Below are 26945 nucleotides of genomic sequence, written 5' to 3'. Positions count from 1 at the left end.
GCTGTATTTTGTCAAAAGATGATTATTGTTGCATCACCTATCATATCCTGTTAGCCAATTGCTCACTAAAATATTCTTGCCAAAGCCCTTAGCCCTCTACCAGTGTGAATAATTGGTAATAACATTTAAAGATCTATTGGAAAAAAAAATGTTTTGACTGTTCATGAAGTATTCCAATGAACTCAGATTATGTCTTGTCTTCGTGCATTCAATTATTAATTGATCAATCACTACACTCTAAAATAACCCAAGGTTTAGGATTTTCTGTGCCTCCAAGGAAATTAAATGCAAATCTATGTCAGTCATCTGTTAACAAAGGCTCCTTTAAGGAATCCTCTGGAATACAAATGGGATACCCTGCAGCAGTTTTGGTCAACTGCAACTCACTCTTTTATTTTTTATTTTTTTCTTAATCACCCATTATTTAAGGTGCCCATTTGATTGCTGTCTGACTTCTCTCCCTTAAAAAAGAAATCCGATTTGAAGGTAATATATCAAAGTACTTAACAGTGATACAAATTAGAGTTCTTTTTTCTTTTTATACAAGTTTCTAGTGGATATAGACTTTGAGAAGCCTGAGGACACAATAAACACCAAAGTCTCAGCTATTTGGGACTTCAAGGAGAGAAATGATTCTTCCTTTCTGATTTTTTTTTTTTTTTGATCATAAGCAGAGAGGCATAGTCACATTCTGAAAAACTCAGATAAAAAGGGTTGTTTTTTTTTTCAAGTTTTTTTGAGAAATAACTGACATACATTACTGTATAAATTTAAGGTGTATAGCATGATGGCTTGTTTTATATCTATTGTGACATGATTATCACAATAAGTTCAGCTACCATCCAGCATATCTAGAGATATACAAAGAAAAGAAAGAAGCAAAGAAAAAAATTGTCTTTGTGATGAGAAATCTTAGGGTTTATCCTCATAACGGCTTTCCTGTATATCATAAAGCAGTGCTAGCTATAGTCACCTTGTTGTACATTATGTCCCTACTACTTATTTATCTTATAACTGGGAGTTTGTACCATTGACTGCCTTCCTCCATTTCCTGTTCCACCACCCCACATCTGGTAATCATGAATCTGATCTCTTTTTCTATGAAGTTTTTTGTTTTTCTTTTAGATCTTACTAATAAGTGAAGTAATATAGTATTTGCCTTTCTCTGACTTATTTCACTTAGTTGATGTCTTCAGGTTCCATCCATGTTGTTGCAAAAGGTAAGATTTCCTCATTTTTTGTGGCTTCCTCAATTTTTGTGAATGATTTTCCATTGTATTGTGGTCATGCGATGAAGGCACATACATGAATTGTCTCTTTCTACAATGTCAGCTTTATTTGATCATAAAACAAGACTAACATCATTGTGAAGTAGGTTCAGGATTCCAAACTCAATGACATTTCCTTCTGAATTTAGCTTGGTTTCATTCATCTCACACAAAGTGAGGCACAAAACAAAGTCATGCAACAAACAGGATACAACAAGGGGTAGGAAGTTACCAAACTAGCCCATGGGTGTACTGTGAAGATGAAGACTTGGTCCCCTCTGGGTCAGCTTTTGGCACGTGCTGCCTATTATATTCAACCAGTGGAGGATCTTCATTATGTTCAGGGATCAACTGGGCAGAACCTTTGGAGGCAGTTGCCTTTTTGCTGTGGTTAAATGTGAAAGGGTCAGCATCTGGTGGAGAGCCTGACAGTTTGCTGCAAAAATGCTGTCTTTTTAAAGGAATTTAATCAGTCTTGGACTTTTGCAGATCTTCTCTGGTTCTGCTGCTTGTCAGTTGGGTGTCATTGGCATGTGCTGGTTTTCATGATATCTTGTCTTATCAGCAACACCATTGCCTACTTACATCACTGCTTGACATGAGTGACTCCATCTTGCCCTCTACATATTTATATAGCATAACATCTTTATCTACTCATTCATTAGATGGACACTTAGGTGGTTTCTGTTATGGCTATTGTAAATAGCACTGCTATTAACATGACGGTATTTTCATTTTCTTCTAATATAGCCCTGGAAGTGGAATTGCTGGATCTTATGGTATTTCCATTTTAACTTTTTTGAGGATCCTCCGAATTGTTTTCTGTAGTGTCTATACAACTCTTCTTTCTCTCTCTCATAACTAATGGTCCTGGAAGTTCATTTTAAGTAAATACTTTGGCAGCAAGACCTAAAAGATAAAATATTTTAATTTTTTATGTAACTTATAAATTATATTGAATGAAACTTTTCCGCAGTAACATTACATCCTACATTATTAAATTAGTCCTGGCATATGCATTGCCCTGTCCTCATTATTGCTAAACTGGAGAAAAGAATGCAGAGAACATACTTTTCATTCACTCATTTATTTATTCAAAATATTTACTTTACCCTTCCCTTGTCAAGAAAGGTGCCAGGTTTTAACATTAAAAAATAAAAGGTAAAGAATATCATACCTCTGTTATTTATGAACTTGTGGTCCATTGGGGAAGACCCAAAAACTGTTCAGCTCTGTGATTTCAGTGACTACTAGTCATAGCACCTCAGTCAGATAATTCCTGATTCTGAAAATAAGTGTTCAATCTAATTTTGATTACAGTGCATTGGCTATTAATATAAATATATAGGTAAATCCTTTCCCAAATGAAAAAAAAAATACAAGAAGCTCAATTATTCTGAAAAAATCACCATTCTTTTTAATCTCTGAGTCAACTTTGACTCTTTTCTCATATCTCACATAAAATTACCAAGTCTTATAGATTCTATTCTAAACATTGCTAATACTTTGTGGTTTACTTCTCTGTGGATCCAGGAAAGTGAATGAACTCTAAAACTCCACTGTCTCACCTCTCCTTGTCACATAGTGTCTACTTATCCAATTTAATGTCATATCTCAAACCTGAGGTCTCTTCTCATCACTCACTGACAAATCCTGTTAGTAACAACATCTCTATTTTTCTTTCTACTTAGTTATTTTCTCATTCTGGGAAATTTAACATTCATACCCATGACACTTAAAAAGGCTTAGCCTCTCGATTTCTTGGCATCCTTGTCTCCTGTAACTCTTTCTGAACTGACACTACCCACACAGCATCATGGCCACACTTTGGAGCTTGCGGGTCTGCTAACATCTGGAAGTGTTCTTAAACATTTATTCTCTGCTGATAGGTTTCTTTTCTTTTCTTTATTTTTAATTATTTTTATTTTTTAAATTTTCTGATAGGTTTATTTTCACTGTCTACAGTTATTAGAACCATGACGTCTGTTCTATAAACAAGCTGGCACTTCCAGTACAATGAACATTTGTTTTTAAGATTTTATTTATTTATTCATGAGAGACACACACACACACACAGAGGCAGAGACACAGGCAGAGGGAGAAGCAGGCAGAGGGAGAAGCAGACTCTCTGCAGGGAGCCGGATGTGGGACTTGATCCCAGATCGTGGGATCAGGATCTGAGCCAAAGGCAGATGCTCAACCACTAAGCTATCCAGGTGTCCCTACAATGAACATTTTAATTTCTTTCCATATTAGCCACTTTTTTCTTTAATATACTTGGCTGTACACTTTTCATTTTTTTAATCCAACATTGAATCAGATTCTATCAAATTGCCTGTACATTTTCCTTTTATTATGCTGCTTCAGTCAAAACTTTATATCTACATTAAGTCTCAGTGCTTGTTCTTCTTGTGTCTACAGGTTCAAAAACTGCTGCTAAAGAAAAATAATTTTAAAAAAAGAAAAATAATGTAACTGAGCTGAATATATCAACTATTAATTTATGGTTTCTGGCTCATCCTCATTCTCAGCAGATGAATTAAACAATGACATCATTAATAGATAAAAGCATTGGTAGGAACTTGCCAATTTGGGAACTTGCTATTACCCAAATGGAGCTTATTGACATATCTGGTTTTTCCTGCAGTCCCTGTGGACGACGTGTGTCCATGGCCAGTCTCTCCACCTGCTTTTTGAATGCAATATTGCCTAAAAGATGTGGAGTTAGCATGGATTTCAATCTTGGCTCTGCTAGTTAAGGCTGTCTGATTTTAATTAGTAGTAACTACCTCGATTTCTCATCTTTAATTGAAGATAAGTGATGAATACCATTGTTATTGCCATGGTCACTATTCCTTAAAGTCCTGAGGATTCCTGATAAAAACAAACACATTTCAGATATCCTTTTCTTTCCTAATTCTCCTTGTCTTTCCCACACCATTTGACTGCCATGACTGCTTTTCAGATTAAAAGAAGTTGATCTCTTTCCCATACACCCTCAGTGCCAATTTCTGGACTATTGATTTGTACTTTTGGCTACAATGACTTGCGTGGTTTTGTTGAGACTGTCATAAATCATGCTCTCCCTTGAGCACTGATGAGCATTTTCTCTAAGACTTTAACATAGCTTACAAACTGTTTCCCATTTAGGACAGTTTCAAAAACTATTCATTCAAATAAAATATAAATGAACTAAATCCTCTTCCAGAAAATTAGAGTTGCAAAAGGCAACTGGCAAAATCACTTTCATTATGTCAGCTGAGACCGTATAGGGAATTTACTTTCTCCTAACTTTGGAGCTTATCTCAGTTACCTTGTCATCATGGGGAAATATTTTGACAGGAAATTCATTTTGGATTGCTATTCCAATGAAGGAAGGTAGCTCTTGCCATGGTACCCTTTATACAGCTAGACCATTAATTTATAAGATACATGGTTCAACTGATAAGGATGCTATTTTTAAAAATATTTTATTCCCTCTTCTCTCTTATTCTATTTCTGTATAATCCATTAATTTAAATCTATTAATAGTCTTCTACATCCATTTCAAGATTTTTCAAACTATAGTTTAATTTGTTTTGTGAAAATCAACTTAATGGCTACAAAGTAAAATTATTCTAAGGATGTAGGATAAGGGTAATAGAAAAGAGTCCCATTTGGAAGTGTACTTCCTGCACCTCATCTGATACATGTGCAAACCCTAAAGTGTTTGCTCATTTACTTCCCAGGCCAAGTTCCCTTGTGGTAAGCTAAATGCCCTTGTTCAGAGGCTGTGTTAACCTCTGGCAAATATACCATTTCTCACTTGTGATAAGTTCATTCTGGTTTACAAATATTTCCATAATATATTGCTCCTGACAAAGATACACATTTTACATTGTTAGTGTAATATATGGTGCTTACTAAGCAGTCAGCTTAATTCTAAAGACTTTATAAATATTAACTAATTTAAGTGTCACAGTCAGTCTAGATATTAAGAACTATTTACTTGTTTCCTTTTCATGCATAAGAGATTAGAATCCAGAAATGTTAATGACTTTCCTCAGGGTCCACACATCATCAGCAGTGTCTCCAGAACTGATAGCAAGTGCTCTTTTATGCAGTTCCACCCATGAATCACTAGAGTCACCTTAAGAGACCTGTTACACCACTTATGAATGATGCTTTGTCATATGATATTTCAAGTATAGATTTTAATTTAAATGTTGTCGTATCAACCTAAACAGATTGTCAAGTATGGTTCACTTGTGAACCATCTATATTGACCTCCAGAATGTCATGTTTATAATTAATGATCAACAGAGATACATGCAGGTTTAATTCTGGGTCTCTACAAACTGTAGACAGATTATTGTCACTCACGGTACTTTTTAGAGAGCTGAGTGTTAATTTGAGGATCACAGTTTCTTCTAATCCTTTGTAAAAAAAAATGCAAATATTAAAAACATAATCACTTTGTCACCTCATCAGATGCTATCCTATTTCAACCCAAGTTTGAAACCAAATGAATTGCAGCAATGAATAGCACCATATGGCAAACATGTAACATTATGACAATTAACATTAAATATACTAAATAATAAATAAAAATATGAATATATAGAAAGTGTTTTGAGTGGTCCACTTTGTGCGTCTCCCTATATACTACAGATATGTATCATTTTTATTTCATAAAATAATTAAAATTAAGTGCTTAAAGAGAATTCATACTTTTGTATTTTAATATATTGCATTTTATTATTTTTTATATTGCATTTTAATTATTAAATTCAACATACACTTAATAAGAAACTCCAGGTACTATGTTCAGAACTGAATACACAACGCTGTTGTGGAATTTACTCTAGTGGGGAAATAGACATTAAACAAAAATGAAATGATAATTCTTATTTACAACAGAGAGTACAGGGAAGCATTAGTTTCTATCAATGGCATGAGCAGGTTTTGTCAGAAATCTTCCCTGAGTTGAAACACAAATGAGGAGTAGTAATTACCACATGTAGTGGGAGTTTGGTTGGAGAGAGTTCAGAGCTGAGAAAATTTCATGTATGAAGGTCCTGAGCCAAAGTAACATTAAGAAATGGAAATAAACATATAGATTTTAAAATGCATCAAGTTTAATATGCACAAAGTTAAATTTCTTGACACCAAAATCTTCATGGTTTAGTAATAATTGTTATTTTAAACAAATACAAAACCCATCACCAATTGTAAATTTAGCAGAAGTGTTTAAATTTTCAACATGTAGTGAATGTATGAGATGAAATCTTCATTATTAATCAGACAATTAGGGGAAACATAATTTTCAAGACTGTTAAAAATGTTTCCTTTATCAGTTTAGTGAAAAATAAACTCCTATTTCTCTAGCAGGAGAATTTTTGCTCTTCTCTCCATACACTTAGTGTGAATTATTTGATGCCAAGTCCTTGAATATCAGAAAAGATCACCAGCATTTCATCTTCTATTCTCAACTCTAGACCCCATCAAGAACAGAGCTTCCACCACAATGGTCGACTATCATCATCTTCATGTGCCCAACTGAGCAGAAAGGATGAAATGAAGGAGAATTTGGAAGACTGGTGAAGATAGTGGAGGACTAGTTTATTGCTGACCAAACAGAAGATATTCCCATGCGATTGAAGCAAAGATTTAAGAGCAGGGATCTAACAATCTGGATTCAGTTTTAACTTGGCCAAGATGGTAACCTGACCCCATCTCTACTGAATCCAAAATCTCTTGCACCCACTTCACATCCTATTGTTAAACCAGGTGATTTCACTGTTTCTATGGCAACCACCTGTGGATGGGGTGAAGTGACAGCACCTGTGTTAGCCACAGCAGCATATTCAGCTCTCTTCTTGGCCACCAGCTGGAGCTTTGCCTTCAGGGATTTCCTTATCCTTCCATTGTGAGCAAATTTGAGAAGGTGAGGTAATTATTATTATTACTTTTAAAGATTTTATGTATTTATTTATTCATGAGAAATACACAGAGACAGGCAGAAACACAGGCAGAGGGAGAAGCAGGCTCCATGCAGGGAGCCCGATGTGGGACTCCATCCCAGGTCCCCAGGATCAGGCCCTGGGCTGAAGGCGGCGCTAAACCACTGAGCCATCCTGGCTGCCCAAGGTGAGGTAATTAAATGTGATCTGGGAACTTGCGAGTTAAGTACCAGCTCTTGCTCCTCATAAGATGCCAGTGAGGATCAAACCCAGTTGTCCCCAGTGATGACTATTTTGATAATGGCTCCTTGGATTTCTTTCTTTCCTTCCATGACATTACCCCTGGCTGACAAACTTCTTCCCTGACATCATCTCTCAAAATAAGCACCCAGCAAACACTTTCAACACATGTCCATACAAATAGACTCTTAACTCTAGAGAACAATCTGATGGTAACCAGAGGGGAGGTGGGTGGAGAGATGGGTGAAATAGGTGTTGGGGATTAGAGTACACTTGTCCTGATCAATGCAGGTTGATTCTGGAACTGTTGAATTACTATATTGTACAGCTGAAACTAATATATAACACTGTATATTTAACTATACTGGGATTAAAATTCTTTTAAAAAGAGGAAAAACTACCTTTACATACAGTTCATTAAGGATTAAATAATCATTGGTAACATTATTAATATGTTTTAGGAAAAATGGTAATTCTCTGTAGATGAGAAATCTGAACTTGATAGAATCTTCAATAACGAAATGAATACATATTAAAAAGTTCTACTTAATGACAGTCTAGTCATTATCATGCACTGTAATAACTTTTCAATTATTTCAAAAATTTTAAGATCACATCACTATTACATGATGGAAATATAATTTATGACTCCAAATCCCATTTGTTCTTTCTGAATATAGACTAATGTATATAAAGCAGATAATTTTATAGGAAACTAAGAGCCAGACCATTAAATATATTAATGGATACAAAATTAGAATGTGATGGAGCTTTCTCTTCTCCAAATCTTTGCATTTTCATCTGTGCAATTAAGCCCAACATGAGCCTTTATGTCAAATAAGATTTCAATCCAAGATAAAAAACTAGTAATGAAAGTGAAAATATGAACCCTGTCCCAAGGAAATCACAGATAGGAATGGAGGAAAAAAGAATAATAGAGCAGAATATTAGCAGAAAAGTGGACAAGAAAATGTGTATTAGAGACAGATGAAGAGCAAATATCTATCTAAGGCTTCCTATCATCTTTCTCATAAATAAGAATTCAAAATTGAGAGTGGGCCTCCTCAAATTTCATTTACAATCTGGTGTGTATAATAATGTTTAAATTCTCTATAAAGTGAAAATTCTACTCATCCTAGAGTAGGTTTCAGAGCCTATCACTATAATACTTATATAGTTATTTTCGTGATTGTTAGTTTAATGTTTGTCTCTTCAACTACAGTATGTTTGGTGAAGTCAAGGGTTTGTTGCTTTTGCTTACTAGTAAATCTTCAGAATTTCTATCATCTATCTATCTATCTATCTATCTATCTATCTATCTATCATCTACCTATCATCTATATCATTTAATAGACACCCAACTAATATGTTTACAGAAGGGATGGGTATTGCCCTCATAAGTAAATCTTTTATAGTTTTATAATTTTCTGATGAAACAATAATAATTGTTGGCTATTTTTTTTTCCTGAATTGATATCCACAATTAAGTTTCTAGTACTAAATTAAGCAAAACCAGATACCTAGATTCTGGTAGCAATTCTAATATGGCAAGGGTGACTTCCCACACCAATAAGTAATTCTCAGGACACCAGCTGGTTTTCCTACAATTCAACTCCATTTTGGTACTATCTACTTGAAGATAATATCAGATCCCACAGGTTAGGGAGTGAGGCCTATAAGACTGCTTGTCCTTCAGATGCCTGTCACAAGTCCAAGTTGTCACCTGTGCTTCTTCTGACCTATTAGCTATAAATCAGAGGTTCCTAAGGCCTCCTCATAGGGTTCAATTAATTTGCTACAGCAGCCCACAGATTCAAAGAAATATTTTACTTACTAGATTACTGGTTTATTATAAAAGCAGTATGAAATAATAGAGAATATATATTGGTCTCTGCCCCTGGTTCCTGGCACAGGGCTTCTAAAACCCTTGTAACTCCTTAAGTGATGAGTGCATTAAGAGTATCTTTTGTTTAAATATTTGGCCTTTGACCCTGGTACCTAATACAGGGCTCCTGAAGCCCTTGTAATTTCCTCGGTGGTAGAACCATCTTTAGAGCTAAGGAGGAAAGTCTGGGGTGGGTCTCCTGCATGGTTCCTGGAAGAAGGAGATGAAACCCTGATCAGTTTGGAACTTTCAGCTCCAACCCCTCATTCTCTTCAGAAGAAAAGGGATGAAAACAGAGTTAGTAAATGATCATGCCCATGTGATGAACCCTCCAAAACCCCCATAAGTATGGATTTGGGAAGCTTCTAGGTTAATGAACACATGGTGTTGCTGGGAGAGAAGCACACTTAGAGAGGGCATGAAAGTTCCACACTCTTTCCCCACCCGTCGTTCTGTGCATCTCTTCTGTCTGGCAGCTCCGTTTATTCAATTAAGAGAAAAACTATATATTTTTTCTTCCTGTGTAGGGTAAAACTAAGTTCATCCCTATTGTGTGTTTCTTCTGTAAGGAGACCCCACTGCTCTGACTGATAAATGTAATCTGTTTTATTTTATTTTATTTTATTTTATTTTATTTTATTTTATTTTATTTTATTTATTTTTAACCTCAAATTTGAGAAATATGATGCAATCTATCTTTGCAGTTTTTTAATTTTATTTTTTTTAGATTTTTAAATATAGGAAACATGAAGAGATATAATCTATATAAACAAAAGCTCTGTAGTAGCAAACTCAAGAATTTTTAATTATGCAAAAGAGTGTGAGACTAAAACTTTGAGAACATTTTGCTACAGTTGGAACACTGCACTGTAGAGTCAGTGATGCAGTTCTCGGTAATGAACATTATGCAGATGAGCAGAGATGGTATCATGACAGAAATGGCACTGTGACGATTATTTGAACTCTACCTTTATTACTTGAACTCTCTTGCTCTTGAATAGACTTTATGTTGTTGCTCCCTTACCATTTTTTCATTAGGGAACTATCTTCATTCTTCCAAAAGGCTGATGCCTTGATAACCTAGTAGTACTCATGTCCCCAACGTTTTAAATTGTGTTTAGTTGCATGATAGTCAACAGCACATTATAAAAATTCACCGGCTATATTTTATTATCTAATGGTAAATTAGATTTGTTTTGTCACTTAATTTTAGGTAATTACACAGGAAAATATATCAAAAGTCTAAAAGTCATCATTGATACCTGTTTTCTCTCTCTACCTACATAAATGATTGATTATTGAATCCTGTTGATTCTGTCTCCTAAATAGAATAGAGCATCCTGTCCATCACTCTCAATCCACTGGGGGTGGATTCAGAAACAACAATTTCGATATTGTCTATAGCATCTGTTCTTGAAATATAGTTAAACATATTGTCATCTTATGCTTTACTCCTTTCATGACCAGATGAAGGTCTCAGACTCATGACATTGAACAGTACTTGGGATGGGTTCTTCAGTGGTGCATAGATGTTGCCTGGTGGCTGAGTGTATCAGCCCAGATCCTTCCAGTCAGTGCCTTTCACCAAATTTGCATATATTTAGACAAAATGAATCTGTCAATATACTATAGCAATGATAGGATAGGAATAGGAAAAAGATGAATTGAGTCTCACCAGGTGAATAACTGTCTATCAGAATAGCTCTACCAGGGTAGAGAATAGCTGTCAGATACAGGAAATCCCAGAATATTCCAATTCTTAATAAATGCAGCTAAAGAAAGATTAGATAAAAACTATTTATTTGTCAGATAGGTTTTAGAGCTAATACTTGGTACTAAAGAATTTGCATCTTACATATGACAGACTAAATAAAGGAATGTCTTAAAATATTATCAATATTTCCTATCAGTAAGAACTGCACTTATAAATATTTATTATATTTCTGATAATAAATGAGTATGAATGAGGCAGTACAAAGATGATATTTCTATATACTAACTTAATAATGTGTTAATTATAAGCAGTCATTTAAAATATGTCACATTTTCAATGGATACATAATGGAAATGATTTTATAAGGTGAACTAGTTACTTATACAAATAATTATAGTAACATATTTATGCACTCATTAAAAATAGCTTCTGAAGCTTTATGAATTTCTGAAATACATACGTAAATCAAGAAAGTGAAGGTTGTATTATTCAACCACAAACTAGTAATAAGGCACCTGTTATGCACCATGCATTGTTAATGTCAGTGATAAAACAACCAATTAGACACAGCCTTGCTTTTTGAAGGAACTTACTGTTCCTTAGCAGAACACTAGACAATTAATTCCATTTTATGGGAAGAACCATATTAACACAAAATAAAACTCTAATGCAAAAAGCTATCCTAACCTTTGAGATAGATGCTTCCTAGCATTTGAAGCATTCCTGGTATGATCTCAGTAGCATGGAAACGTGTAAGGGTAAAATCTCATTTTCAATCTAATGGAATTACAAATGTGGGTTATTTTCTAAATGAAATATTTCTGAAAATAAAACTTTAAATGTAAAGGAGTATAATTGGGTCTTATTTTTTAGCATATTTGAAACAGAGCTGTTAGCTCAAGGCTTGAGTCTAGAAAATTTTGTTATAGGATTGATTCTGTCAAGATTTGTAATTGAGGCTTATATATAAACACTTCAAAGTGTCAGCAGCTATGACAACACATTTAAATTAAATAAAATCTGTAACAAACCACTTGGTTAAAAAAGTCTCCTCTTTTTAATTTTAGTTTGCTTATCAAAGCAGGTCAATTTACTTTCTTTTTATTTTTTTAAATCTTCTATGTCTTTAATTATAAGGATTCCTGAGGTCTCTTAATGCAACTCTACACTCAACAGTGTTTTAAAAATCTCTTCTTACTTAGTAACTGGTCACCAAATGTTCTATTTAATTCTATCTGAACGTAAGTGAATATAATAAATAAGAGGCAACAAAGTCATGAAAGACCTAACAATGTAAAATTGCTATTTTGTGCTACAAAGTTCTTTAATGATTTTTCTCCTATTGTAATTAAATCATTAGTCACATATCTAAATGGATCATTTGTATAAACTGATAAAATAAATATAATAGGCAGTTTTACCTTGAACATATCAGACAATGTCATAGTATTTGTAGCAATACATAGTATTAAATAATTCCTATAGAAAGACATACCAAAATGTAAGCTGATGTCTTAATGTTAGCTAAAAATGCTGATATTCTATAAAATTATAGCAGATTAATTTTCCCAACATGGACATTATTTTCATTTTACCTTTTTCAAGATACACACCACATCTACAGGGAATGAATCTTGAAAAGGTTCTCTGTAGTAAAACCACTTATTTTAGTGTTAATGAGAAAGCCATAGGAAAACTTGAAGAAAGATGGATTTCCACTGCAATTATCTTTTCTGTCTTGAAATCCATGTTTTTCATTTTATTTTCTGTATCTTTTTTTTTTTTTTTGCATAATCAGTTCTTATCCTACGACAAATGCAAAGAGAATAAAAAATAGATTCTAAAGAACAAGCAGACTAGTTGAGGGAAATTTTCACGCTGCTTCCATCACACTGATACACTTTATTCCAAATTCTACTTTATTGCATTTTCCTTTCAGTCCTTGTCATGCTAGCTGCTGTTCTTTGTGTCAGGAAAATAACCATAACTAATACTAACTAACATATTTGAAAAAATATCCTTGGCCACAATGAAGAATAAAGAATCATAAATCTCAGAAAACATGAGTCATAAATAAACAAAATTTGAGGTATATCTACTTCCTTAAGTACTGCTTCAAAATCCTATAAATAAGATCATGGTTTGCAAAATCACCTGCTACACCTGTAATTTCAACAATTAGTGTTTCCTTTCAAATTAATATCATATAAACAACTATTAAAATATATAAAATCCAGATGGGGATATTATATTAGCATTGCATTTACTATTATTAATTAATGTTTTATTTTAAATTGTATTTGCTGTCACTGAGGAATAAACAAGGTCTCGAGAGATTGACGGCACCATGGGTGTAAATGGGTGTGAATAAAGCTGTTAGATATCCTTTAACCAAGAATTGGATTCCAGGAAGACAAGGGGTCAAGGTGGAGAGGGCACTCGAAAGAACCCAGAAGATGAAAAACAGTGTTAAGACAAAGTTCATCTGCACAATAATTTTGCCAAGAGCTAACTCCAAACCTCAGAAAGACCCAACAGTCTGAATAACAAGCAACATTATACATAATTTAAAAGCCCCTAACTGCATGGACTGGCTCTACATTTGATCTCTTAGAATTTGTATGCCACTGCATAGATACAGTTTTGGCTCCATCATTGCTAAGATTATTCATAATTTTATATTCTTTGTAGTATAACGTAAAACCTTGATATCTATAAAGAACATTAAAAATCATCATTGAGCCTGCTATTATCTACTTCAAAAACCATCAATATATTCTTATTAAATATCACAACCAATCTAAATTCTTATTATGACATCTGATGCTTTCCACGCTCTGGCTTTTGCCCATCCCTTTACGCTTGTTCACATGATGCTTGCACTTAACTGTTATTCTAATCTACATCCATAATCATGAATTCCATATCCAACGTATAACAGTTTGTTTCATTGCCTTCAAAATTCGGTCAAGGTGTTGTTTCACTTTCCTCCTCTCTCTCTTACTCTGTTGCCTGCAGAGTACCTCATATTCTTTAAAGTGTTAGCTGTAAATCCTTTCTTGACTGTGAGCCATGAAGACTGTGGCCTCTAAATAATGCTCTCTCCACCCCTGACATCCATCTTGATGCCAACCATATTCAATTCAGTTAATTGCCTAAATTAAGTGTTTCCCTTTCATAACTTGCAACCAAGGCAGATATAATATCAAGTCCAGCTATGTGAGTCCACTCTATGGTACTGTGTTGGATAGAAATGAGGTCCTCAGGAGCCATTGCATGAGTTGAGAATAGTAGATAAAGCAGTAAACACATTGACAATAGAACTGTGACTGGGGGGAGCTGGGACTCTGAGTTCAGAGATATGTGTTCAAGCATGTGTGCCTCTGGAAAGTTACACACTCTCAAATATGTGCAATGGAAGTGATAGAATAATACATGCAAAATGGTTGCAGGGAAAAACAGTATACAGTAAGCATCAAGTGACATTCTATATCATATAACATTTCAGGAATTAATAGTTTTAGTAATTGGCAATACTCCCATAGATTAGATTGCCAAAATTGAAACTTAGATCTAGGAATATGAGCTTTAAAAAGAAGTTTATTTTTTTTTAGTAATTTCTATACCTAACGTGAGGCTCAAACTCACAATCCTGAGATCAAGAGTCCCACACTCTTCTGACTGGGCCAGCCAGATGCCCCTAGAAATAGGAACTTTTTAAGATTCTTGGTACATATTGCAAACAGCAGTTGTCTGACATCTGCTTTGGGTGCGGCTGCCACAGCTACTGCTAAGATTAAGGGATGAATTACCTTACCCGTAAGCCACTTCCTTAAAATGCAGAGTCCTGGGAAACAACATGTGCTGGGCAGAACTATGGACTCATGTCCACCACTCACTTTATCAGAAATCGAGGGGAGGGAGAGTCTGGTGTTCCTATGATTCCACAGAGGAAGGAGATCAAGTGGGAAACATGTTCCTTAAAGGCCACACAAAATCAGAGAGAAATAACTCCCTCCTCCTAAATGAAACTTGGTGTCATTGTGAGATGTGAATGCATGCTAAACAACACACAGTAAAGGCAAATATCTACTATATTGAGTAAATAATGAAACTAATTGAGTGGAGGAGTTTTTTATCCTTTCATTTCAAAATAAAATGAACTGCTAAATTAGAATTCTTATTACAGTTTTGTTCACAACCATTTTTGATGACTCTCATATATTGATAATGTAAGAAAATCCATTTGGGGTATTATTCTGTGTTTATTCACAAAATGCTTTAGCAGATGGAAGTATGATATTCTTATTTTTTTTTTCAAAAAGAGGAAAAAATAAAAATTCATGAGGCAAAGAAAAGTTTTAGAGATGAAATTCCATGGAATGATTGGTAATCAACCTGAATTACTTAATGTGTTCTGTCAAAACAAAGACACAACTAAACATTATAGTCATAATTTTATGTGACTAATGCAAGTCTATTTATTTAATTGAAATGAGAAACCATATATTTTGAAGAATAAATTCCATCTGACATTTAAGAGACCACAGATGTCAAACCTCAGACTTTGCCTAAAATTATTCGCTTTTCCACTAGTGAGAGAGTGTGATCAGAGAACACAAGTGGCAAAAGGGATGACATTTTAGATATTAGAAGTTTTCTTCTGGACCCTGTTTTATAAATGGAGATAAAAAGGGATGATATGATTTTAGCTGTTCAGCTAATGCTAGCTATCAGATAGTGACTCAACAACATGTTTCCTTTGCCATTAAGCTTTACTTAAAATTTATTTTACTTAAATGGAGTCATATGTCATAGATTTTTTTCCCCCAACAACATCTAGTATCCCAAAAGGAGAAATTTGCTAAATAGTTTATGGGACATTTAAAAACTGAAATAGGGATGCCTGGGTGGCTCAGCAGTTGAGCATCTGCCTTTGGCTCAGGGTGTGATCCTGGGGTGGGAGATGGAGTCCCACATGAGGCTCCCAGCAGGGAGCCTGCTTCTCCCTCTGCTCGTGTCTCTGCCTTCTCTCTGTGTCTCTCATGAATAAGTAAATAAAATCTTAAAAAAAAATAAAATAAGGGATCCCTGGGTGGCGCAGCGGTTTGGCGCCTGCCTTTGGCCCGGGGCGCGATCCTGGAGGCTCTGGGATCGAATCCCACGTCGGGCTCCTGGTGCATGGAGCCTGCTTCTCCCTCTGCCTGTGTCTCTGCCTCTCTCTCTCTCTGTGTGTAACTATCATGAATAAATAAATAAAATCTTTAAAAAAATAAAAATAAAAAAATAAAATAAAATAAAAACTGAAATATTATCATTGATATATGTTTTCAAACTAGTTACATTAGCATATGCTAGTTTAAACTATTTAAAATAAACATTACAGAATAATATTTATATTATATCCAAAGTGTGTGTATTGTGTAAACACCCTTTACTTTAGAAATGTTTATTTCTCTAGTACTTGACAAAGAAAAGTACAACTAAACTTTATTTAAAAGTTAATTTTGGGGTGTCTGAGTGTCTCAGTAAGTTAAATGACTAATTCTTGATTTTGGATCAGGTCATGATCTCAGGGTCCAGAGATTGTGCCCCATGTTGGGCTCTATACTCAGTGAGGAGTCTGCTTGAGATACTCTCTCTCTCTCCCTCTCCCTCTGCACTTCCCCCCACTCATGCATGCTCACTCTAAATAAATAAATAAATAAATAAATAAATAAATAAATAAATAAAATCTTTTTTTAAGTAAAAAAAAATAAAAGGTAATTTTCATGAGAGAAAAAAAGGAAAATAAAGATGCTTACCTCATTACTGTTGAAAGAGAAAGCTCATAAACATAACATTTAATTCAGTATAATGAAACTGAAAAGATCAATTCCTCAGAACTGAAAAAAGTCACTGAGCTATCCACAAAAGACAGAGTATTTCCATTAAGTCTATTTGTTTCAATAAGAGGAGATTATACAGTGACCTTTTCTTTAGCTGCCTTGGTTTCTCCATTTTTAATCATTATGCAAGATTTGGTAGGAATCCTTGCTGACACTTTGCTCCTCAGGGGGCAATTAGAAGAGTAGCGAATTCACTGGAAACTGAAAATCATTTCACTTTACTACTAAAAATGACAGGAGAGAGGCCAACATATCTGGACCGGCAAAGCACTCCTCCAATGTTAATACACAAGAATCCATAAAGCTGTGCTTAAGGAGGATTACATATCCAAAAGAAAACTAAAATCCACATCACAAATAGATGAGTTACAATTAATGCCCTATTACACAAAATTTAGAGCTAGAGTCCTACATGTATCCTTCTGTACATATAAAAATAAGTTTGTTCCCAGCAAATGTGCTATTTTGGTTTGTGTCCATCTTGCTTTTTGTATTTTCTATTTCTACATTACCTTGGCTTTGCTGAGGATTTTCTTTTTCAAAGCTGAAAAACAAGATAATATCGACTTTTTTTTTTTTTTTACTCAAAGCAAATTAAACTAAACAATTGTGTTAATTGCTTGAGAAATATTTGTATATATTTTAGGAAAAAAATACTCAGAGTAAAATGTAGTATAAGAGGTTTATTATATGGGGTATGTACCACTAGCTGCTTTAATAAGCAAACTCCCGCATTATAGCACCTTACACAGTGAAAGTCAGTTTTTCCTCTCATGTCAATGTCAGTGAACCATGGCAAGTAGGCTTGTTTTCCATCCTGTGGCTTCTTTGTCCCTTCCTTAGATCCCTGATGGATCCCTGATTTTTCTATTAGAACCTCTGCATGGCAGGAGGAGGAGGGGATGACATTTAGGTGTAGTGAGTACAGATAGGCCCACTGTTGGAAAGTTGGAGTTATGTCACTTTGCTTTTACAAAAGACTTGTATTATTGCAGTATGGGTTGTCACTAACCAAAAGTAATATGAAGAGGATTTTCTCTTCTACCAAGTAAGGTGGAAAGTGAAAAGGAGCCTTGGTGTTTTGCAATGAACAGAACCATTATAAAGGCAGCATGGGAACAGCGGCGGCCCCAGCGGCTTCCCTGGGAACTGCACCCGGCCCCTCAGCATCCAGCCACCAAAGCATATCTGCTTTACCTTGAATTGTTCTGTGCATGCTTTAGCCAGATGTATTCTGGGGTCTCAGAAAAACCTAAGAGTGATTATTTTCGGGGCCAAAAATGCTCAAAACTTTTTTTTCCATTTAAATGAATGTTAATTGCCTTTTTGCTTCATGCCACTTTGGTTTACTGAAGGTTTCATGGGGATGGCCTATTTTTGGAGAGAGAGAAAGTTCCGTGGTTTTAGAGGCCAGGCCTGATTGTTGCTGTGTCCTTACTCTTCATATTTTCCTATCTAGATATCAAATCTGTAGTTCCACATAATTATCATGGGTGATAACTGGTCTTGACATTTTTCTTAAGAAGGAGATGAAGAACAGAGGTATTGGTGGTCATTAGCATTCTCTGTAAAAATATGTTTTATTCGGAAGTTGTTTTAATAGATATAATCTTGAGTTATACATCTTCTTTGAAGTAAATATATATTATGTAAAGGTGTGATTACTGTGGCCCCATCTTTCTTAACTAAGATATTAATAGGGAACAAAAATAAAATAAAATTCTATTTATGAACTCTCTATATAAATATGTAACTATATAAAAATATATTTAAATATATATATATATATATATGAAATTTACATTACCAGCCTAGATCTTTCCTTTGAACTCCAGGCCTGTGCGACTAATTGTCTATTGGAAGGAATATGTGCTTTCATGCCCAATTGCATTTAATGCACAGTCCATTCTGTTGGATGTTTGAATCTACTCATTCCTAACATCCTACTTCTATCAGTGTAACTTGCCGACATTACCCTGAAAACAGAAGCAGAATCTGACCCTTGTCCCTTATATTTCTCTGGCCCAATCCACTATTATTTCTTTACTAGCTGGCAAAATAACATCTGACTGTTCTCTTCCTCTATGCTTGACAATTGTGTGTGAGTGTGTGTGTTTTTTCACAAAGAAGCCAGTGGTTAAGGAAAAAAAAAAGTTAAATGCCTTAAATTGACTTACAAAACCACATTGATCTGTCTCACACTGTTCAGCTCTGACCTCTGACTTCATCTCTTCTTATCCTTCCCTCCTTCTCACTGGCCTCCAGGCTGGGCCTCTGCTTGAGGCTGTTCCTCTACTTCACAACCTCATCTCATTAGGCCTTTGCTCTAATGTTGCTCAGTGAGGCCCCCTCTGACTCCACTACTTAATGTTCAGTATCACAACCTCCAATTCCTGGCAAGGCTCCTGGCAAGGCTCTGCCCCATTTTCTGTTTCTTGTAACTACATGTAAGCAAGGAAATATAATTTCTCAGCCACTGAGATTATTTCTACTCCTCCTCCTCCTCTTCCTCCTCATCCTTCTTCTTCTTCTTCTTCCTCCTCTTCTTCTTCTTCTTCTTCTTCTTCTTCTTCTTCTTCTTCTTCTTCTATTTATTTTTGTGTGTTTGTTTGTTATTGTTTTCCAGAAATATAATCTGCCAAAGCAGGCTAATATGTTTTAAACAACCTTTATTTTAATTACTTTTTAAATTGTCCATTTCTTTGCACTAGAATGTACTTTTCTTGATAGTGATGCAGGCAGGCCAGGTCCAAGGACACAGAGTGGGTCCTACAGGACAAGCCAAGAGGGTCTTTGGCTTCATGCAGGATGGAAATCACATGTGAGCCAGTAGGAAGTGAGAGCAAAGTTTACTGAAGACATGTAGAGAGACATACAGACTGAGAATCTGGCAGAAAAGGAGCATGAGTCTCATCTTTGCTTGGGGCCTTGGGTTTTTATTGATGACTGTGGTGTGACACACATGTCCCCTCAGGTATCCAGGAACTGGTCAGAACAAGGACAGGGGCCAGGTGTCTATCATAAGTCACTTATTTCCGGGAGCCAGGGGCAGGAGGGGGGGCGGTGCTTGGTGTCCAGATGTCTAGCTCCTATGGTCTGGAATATGTGCTTGGTGACCTCACCCAGGCACTGCTTAGATATTATCTATTGTGCTGGTAGACTCCAAAGATATCATTATCTTCTTGTATTTTACAGGAAGAATATACATGAAGGTGTGTGTAGGGCAGGGGAGCAAGTCCTAGTGTAACAGGTTTCTTGTCTCATGGAGTCAAAGAATGAATCTCATGGACACAAAAGGGTGACATGAAAGAAAGTTCATTAAGTGAAGGTGAGAACAGAAAGGAAAGAAAAAATCTCTGTAGAGTAAGGAGGCTCCCGAATGGGTTACCACTGAGGGCTTTTTAGTGGCAGTCTTTTATTGAGAACTGACCAGATAATTTAAATCTTCTTGATGTGTCTACCACTAATAGCACTGTGTTTACTTTTACTTTAAAGTTTGGCAATTTCCAGTGGTCCAGCTGTAACTGTGATAGAGAATGCTTGTCTCTGGCATTTAGGATGAATGAGGTAGTCTCATTAGTCTAGTTATGTTCCCTTATTTCTGGTTTCATATGTCTCAGCATTTCTCCACATCTGGGATTTCTGTGAGCCTGAACCTGTAGCCCCTGGGTGAGTTTAGTCACCCAGCCCCCTACCTATCTCTTCGTACGTAAGCCACACCTGTCCCTTACTCACTAAAAAGAACAGAAGCAAGAAAAGAAACAGAGGGAAAAACAAAAAAACAACTAAAACACAGCCTTTTCTTTCATGGAGTCCCTTTGGTTTCTCTGTCTCGTTAGCAGTAATTTTGTACATCTTATACACTAATATATCCCTTGTGCCTAGAGAGTGGCTGTTCTAATGTGGACTGTATTTCAATATATACTTGTCTAAGGAATGTGATTTAGGGTGCAATATCTCTCCACTTATATTGGAAAGGAATTTACAGTAGGAAAATGAATTTAAAATTAATCCTAGCCCAAGTTTAGTAAACAATCGAGTTAAAATTGTATGTGTTATCTGTTTAAAAACAGAACACTATCCCAAATAAATTATTAGTAGAACAAGTATGCAGAATGAGGGGAGAGAGATACAGTCTTTCCCAATTGTTAGTCTCCAATTCTTTTCAGAGGAGCCTGCCCTTTACTGTAACTCTAGATACCTGACAACCTGGAATAGGTGGTTACTAAGATTCCTGTGGATGGTAACCTTCTATGATTCTGTGATACTTTGCCATATCAGAAACTGTTACATTTTGTTACTAAGGAATACTGTAGAAATCTGGTTATAATTTTTAAATTGCTCGAGTGAATAAGGATCCTTTCAGGAATCTTGCTGTCCTAGAGGAATAATCATCTGCCTAAAATTGTATGAAAGTAGTACTCAAATATTCTTTTCAGAAATAGAACGTTCAAGAAACGTATCTATGGAACTCTTCATCTTGTAAAGTTATTTCAGTGGTGTAGGAGATGAGGAAAACAATGTCTTATGAATGCTGTCATGAATATTGCTTAAAGGGGTGAGATATTTTAATACATATTTTAGAAATATGGAGGGGGGGAAGGAGCTCTTTATATACTCTAGTACATGGTAATCACACTAAACCTGAGTAGGTTCCTTCCTGTGAATGTACACAATTTTGAACTTCTGTGTTGTTTATGATTCAAAATATTAGAACCTAGATTTCTCACACAAATATATTTTAAATAAAGATGGGCAATATCAAAATGCACAAATATTGCGTCTAGAATTGGCAGCTAGATTAGAAAACTTGATACCCCTGAGGTTATCTCATAGGGTCAAAAAGGGAAACAGATTTCAATGCTGCCTAGAAGCTTTCACAAAAAACCATCCCAGCACAATCTAAGTTGTTTCCACAGCACAGGCTGGACACAGGTCAAAGGGGATGATACTCATCAGAAAGGATGGAGAAGTGATATGACTTCTCACTTTCTGGAAAAAAAAAAAAAAAAACGGGACTCCTGGGTGGCTCAGTGGTTGAGCGTCTGCCTTTGGCTCAGGGCGTGATCCCGGAGTCCTAGGAAGTCCCACATCCGACTTCCTGCATGGAGCTTGCTTCTCCTTCTGCCTATGTCTCTGCCTCTCTCTCTGTGTTTCTCATGAATAAATAAGTAAAATATTTAAAAGAAAAATCATTGACAAATTAAGTTAGTGATTTGTTTTCTGCTCCTCTCACTTGATTTAAGCTAATTGTGATCCTCCAACATCTTTTTGAGTACTGTATTCTCAATTTTCAAGACAATATTTATAAGAGTAGTTATTCAATAAATTCTTATTGAGGACATGCATGAATTGATGAGTTGAAGAGAAGAGACTCATGGAAGGTTGATTTAATGAATAAACCTAGATATGAAAGGTCTGAGAAATATATATTGAACTCTTAAAATTCATTGAAAAAATAATGTAAAATTCCAGGACTGTGACTAAATTTCTTTCTAAACAATTCTTAACAGTTTTGTAAAGACAAAGTCTTTTTATTTTTGACTTTAAAAGAGAATTGAATATTAATATAAAATGGTTCTGTTTGGTGGCATAAATTGGGGCAACCTCCTAAACATAATATAAGTGATTAAGGATTGAAAGCAAATTACTTGATAATTAAAAAGAGGAGCTAAAATGTAGCTAACCCACTGAAGGTTAAAAGAAATGGCAATATTGATACAAAGGAATGCAAGCAGAAAACTAAAGATGCAATTAACTCAATTATAAAAATAGATTAAAAACTGAAGATAATTTTTATAACTATGAAATTTATTAGGCAGTAGACTGAGCTCCTGAGGGAACATATGTAGATTTTGCACTCTGCATCATGGAACAACTGAATGCATTGAACATGTAAGAGTACCCTAAAGGAAATAGTCCTTTACTAAGAATGAATTGAATAGATGAACTAACATAGTTCCCATTTGTAATTGCTCTCATTGTTCTCAATCTTTGACTACAAAAGTATATAAAGCTAATAGTCTCCTGAAGCCCAGACATCGCTGCTCAGGAGGGCAGAGGAGGCTCTTCGGCTGGGCCGCAGGAGGGGCCTTGGCCGGCCAGGGCCCAGGGGGCAGTGGCGGGAGCTGCCCAAACTCGGGGCGGGGGTGGATCTCTCCCGCCTGGTCCACCCATGCTTGTGATGCCCAATGTTCTGTGCCTCTGCTCTAACCAACAGACATATGACTACAAAGGAGCGAAACAAGATGGGCCATTTACCAAACCAGGAGGGACACATGAGCTAAGGAATGAACTCAGGGAGGTGAGGGAAGAGCTCAAGATAAAAATGAGGAGATCAAACAGATAAAGGGCGTAATGGACAAGGATTTTGATAAACTCCAGGAATTTGTGGAGATTATGAAGGAAATGCAGAAGGATATGGACGAGAAGATGGATGTTTTAATAAATATACAGAAGAACAGCAAGCTTCCCCTTAGAAGAGGGCCAAAGGAACAGCAGGAACTCAGACTGATAGGAAAAACAGACATAGACCCCCAGCTCCGGCTCAAGAAAATGGATGGAGCAGATGGAACACCACTTTCTCTTCACAAGAAGATCATGGCCCTACAAAAGACAAAGAAGGACCCTCTGGATTCCCTTCATCAATGCGGGACCTACTGCGAAAAATGTTTGTTGAGTGCCCTAAAGAACAACTACAATCAGGGCAGCAGAAAACTTCCATGCCACTCCTGGCCACCCTTTTCATCCTTGGCCTCTGGAGATGCTTTTTGATTTATCTGTGCTTCAAGCCCTACACGGGGGAGGACGACATGCTCCCAAGCTAGCACACTGGCAGCTCCGGCTCTTCCTCCCCCTGCTCCTTGAGCTGCACAGTAAAGGCTTGTGGCCCTCTGACCTACCACCCTGCCCCAGGCCTGCCCCCACCGGGAGATTAAAATCATCACTTAAAACCAAAAAAAAAAAAAAAAAAAATAGTAGTTAAAATAGTAGTTAATAGTAGTTAAAATGTATTAAATAAAAGAATTGATGTTGCCAATTAAGGCATAGGTTAAATATTATATAAAATATCAAATTTTAGATTTATAGTAAAATGTATTGTCCAGATTGCGGCTGAAGTAAATTATTTAAATGAGTGCTACTATTAACCTTTATGATCAGAATTTTATTGTTCTTGGATGGCATGTGAATATTTTTATTAAATTGCTTTGCTTTAATTTGATGAGTAACAAATAAAAAAATTAAAATCAGAAGAAATTACAATTTCCAAATAATAGGCAAATTTTTACTTAAACTCATACATAGAGGCATATATATATATATATATATAATCATTTTCAATATTTTAACCTAAGTTAACTTCAATCATGCCTAAAACAGAGATGATGTATCACCATTTTATCACAGAGACTTTTCTGTCAAATCAACTAAAATATTTCAGAATACTAAAAAGTACAATTTTCTGGAAATGGTTCAAAAGGTGAAGCCCAAAAGCTCACAGTTTCTAGTTGTGTAAGGTAAGGTAAATTATTTATCTCTTTAAAATGTTTCAACATTAGGGCACCTGGGTGGTGCAGTAGGTTAAATGTAGGACTTTTGGGTTTTGCTCAGATCGTGATCTCAGGGCCATAAGATGGAGCCCTCTCCAGGCTGAGCACAGAGTCTGCTTAAGTTTCTCCCTCTGCCTCTCCCCTCACTGCCCAAAACAAATAAATAAATCTTTAAAAAAATGTTTCAACATTAATTCACTAAAATATAGATTAAAAATCAATGTAATTCACCATATCACAAAATAAAGATGAAATAATACATAGTCATCACAATAAATGAACATTAAAGCATTGACAAAATCCAAAATCCATTTATGATGAAATTTTTTGGGATTTTTAGAAATGAAATATAGCTTTTTTGACATCCTCTCCCCTCCCAAAAAAATTCCATATAAAAGCCTACTGACAATATCCTATTTATACATAATGATGAAAGGCAATTTCCCCTCTAAGAACAGATTTAAAAAGAAGATGTGCTCTTTTACCACTCATGTTTAATATTACAGTGGAGGCTTAAGTGATGCAATAATGCAAGCAAAATGAATGAAAAGCAAAGAAATTGAGAAAACGAAATACAATTTTCTTTATTTGTAGACAATGTGAATATTGACCTAGATAACACAAATAATTCACAAACAAGCTACTAGAAATAATTGATTTGGGAATTGTTGTAGACTAGAATTGTTGTAATATTCTAGTTCAATAAAAATCTTGCTATATATCTTGCTATCTATTTTAGCAAAGAATGGTTTTAATTTAAATGAAATATAAATAAAATTAATTTAATTTAAATATAAAGATAAAAATAAATTTAAATACAGTACCACTTAAAATTACACAAGTGAACATGAAATACTAATGGAAGGAATCAAGGAAGATCTCGTATGAGAAAGTGTAGAGTGTTTATGGAATAGTAGCATCAGTATGGCTAAGAAATCAATTCTTTCCAAATTGTCCTATAAACTGAATACATTCTTTATCAAAGTTCCATTAGGATTTTGTGGAACTTAACAAAATGGTTCTAAAATTTATAACCAAATGTAAAGAAACTAGAATAGTTTCTAGAGATAATTTTTAAAAAGAACAAACTTATAGGAAAAATACTACTTATTAACAAGACATCTATAATCCTAAATAACCAAGCATATATTGTCAATGGAACAGAAGAAGATAAAAGAACAGAATAAAATCTGGAATTAGACCCATATATAGAAGGTCGATTTTCAAGAAAGTTGCAAAGGCAATTCAGTTGGCATCCTTTAGTATTTTAACGAGAGGTGCCGAGACAATTAGGCATGTATATAAAAATGAAAGCTGAATAATTTCTCACCCAATCTTTAATAATTAACTCCAAATTGACCATAAATTTTATTTTAAAACATAACTTTTAAACAATTCATGAAGAAAATACAACAGAAAAAGATGTGTGACACTGGTGTGGTTGACATTGCTTAGATACAGATCCACAGTCACATTTTTTAAAAATCTATGTGGGTATTCAATGGAGATTAAAAGCTTTTCCAATGCCAAAGATACTTGTAAGAGAATGAAAAAACAAACCATCAACTCCAAGAAAATATTTTCAGAACTCATATCTAATAAAGGATCTATAATCACAATATATACACATCTCTCAACACTGATCAATAGGACTCCTGGCTTCCTTTAGAACATAGAAAGCTGGAGTTAGCAGCATTTCCATGCAGAGCAAAACCAAAAACCTGAAAGATCGCACAGTGAGCAAGTTCCTTAAACCCATCTGAGAACTGATATGGTGGAGAAATCTGAGGGAAGAGGGTGCCTGCAGGGCCCGGCAGACAGGAGCACCTACTTTGCATGAGCAGAGGCTGGGAAACATTGGGAGAGAGTTCAACCATTTACTCTAACAGATCACCAGGAATGGACTACGGCAGAGTGAGGGAACCCAGAAGTCTCGGGGTTTGGAGCTAAGGGGATGCTCAGTTCTCACTCCCAGGTAATTTTCAGGCACTGTAGTGAGTGCAGCCATGTGGGAAAGCACTGGGAGCAGGATCTCATGGTCAGGGCCTTGGGAGTAGGAAGAGTGCCACTGCATAAGACTCGACCTGGACTCTTCTCTCATATTCCTAATAGCAAAGGTCTTATATTACTGGAGAAGTGCAATAAATGTGTTTATAAGTGATGAAGGTGCTGGTGAAAACCCCATGGAACTAGAGGAGGGGAAGAACAACAACAACAACAACAACAAAAAAAAAAAAAAAAAAAAACAAAGGAAACAATCATAAAAAGAAAGATGGAAAGAGGAAAGACAGAAAGAAGAGAAAGGAAAAGGAAAGAAAAGAAAGAAAGAAAAAAGAAAGGAAAGAAAGGAAAGGAAAGGAAAGGAAAGGAAAGGAAAGAAGAAAAGAAAAGAAAAAAAGAAAAGAAAATAAAAGAAAAGAAAAGAAAGAAAAAGAAAAGAAGAAAAAGAAAAGAAAAG

At 35.3% G+C, this 26945-nt stretch overlaps 1 protein-coding gene across 1 annotated transcript; it reads left to right on the top strand.

Moving 5' to 3' along the window:
- The first annotated feature begins 23143 nt into the window (after window positions 1-23143).
- On the top strand, window positions 23144-23729 carry LOC100685755 (testis-expressed protein 35-like). Its single transcript, XM_038525569.1, has one exon. The coding sequence runs from the start codon at window positions 23295-23297 to the stop codon at window positions 23709-23711; it is 417 nt and encodes a 138-aa protein (XP_038381497.1). The 5' UTR covers window positions 23144-23294; the 3' UTR covers window positions 23712-23729.
- Window positions 23730-26945: the final 3216 nt, after the last annotated feature.

This window comes from Canis lupus, chromosome 1, assembly GCF_011100685.1.
Source record: "Canis lupus familiaris isolate Mischka breed German Shepherd chromosome 1, alternate assembly UU_Cfam_GSD_1.0, whole genome shotgun sequence".
In the NCBI taxonomy this organism is placed as follows: domain Eukaryota; kingdom Metazoa; phylum Chordata; class Mammalia; order Carnivora; family Canidae; genus Canis; species Canis lupus.
The sequence above is the reverse complement of the archived record's forward strand: the minus strand, read 5'-3'. Positions and strand labels throughout refer to the sequence as shown.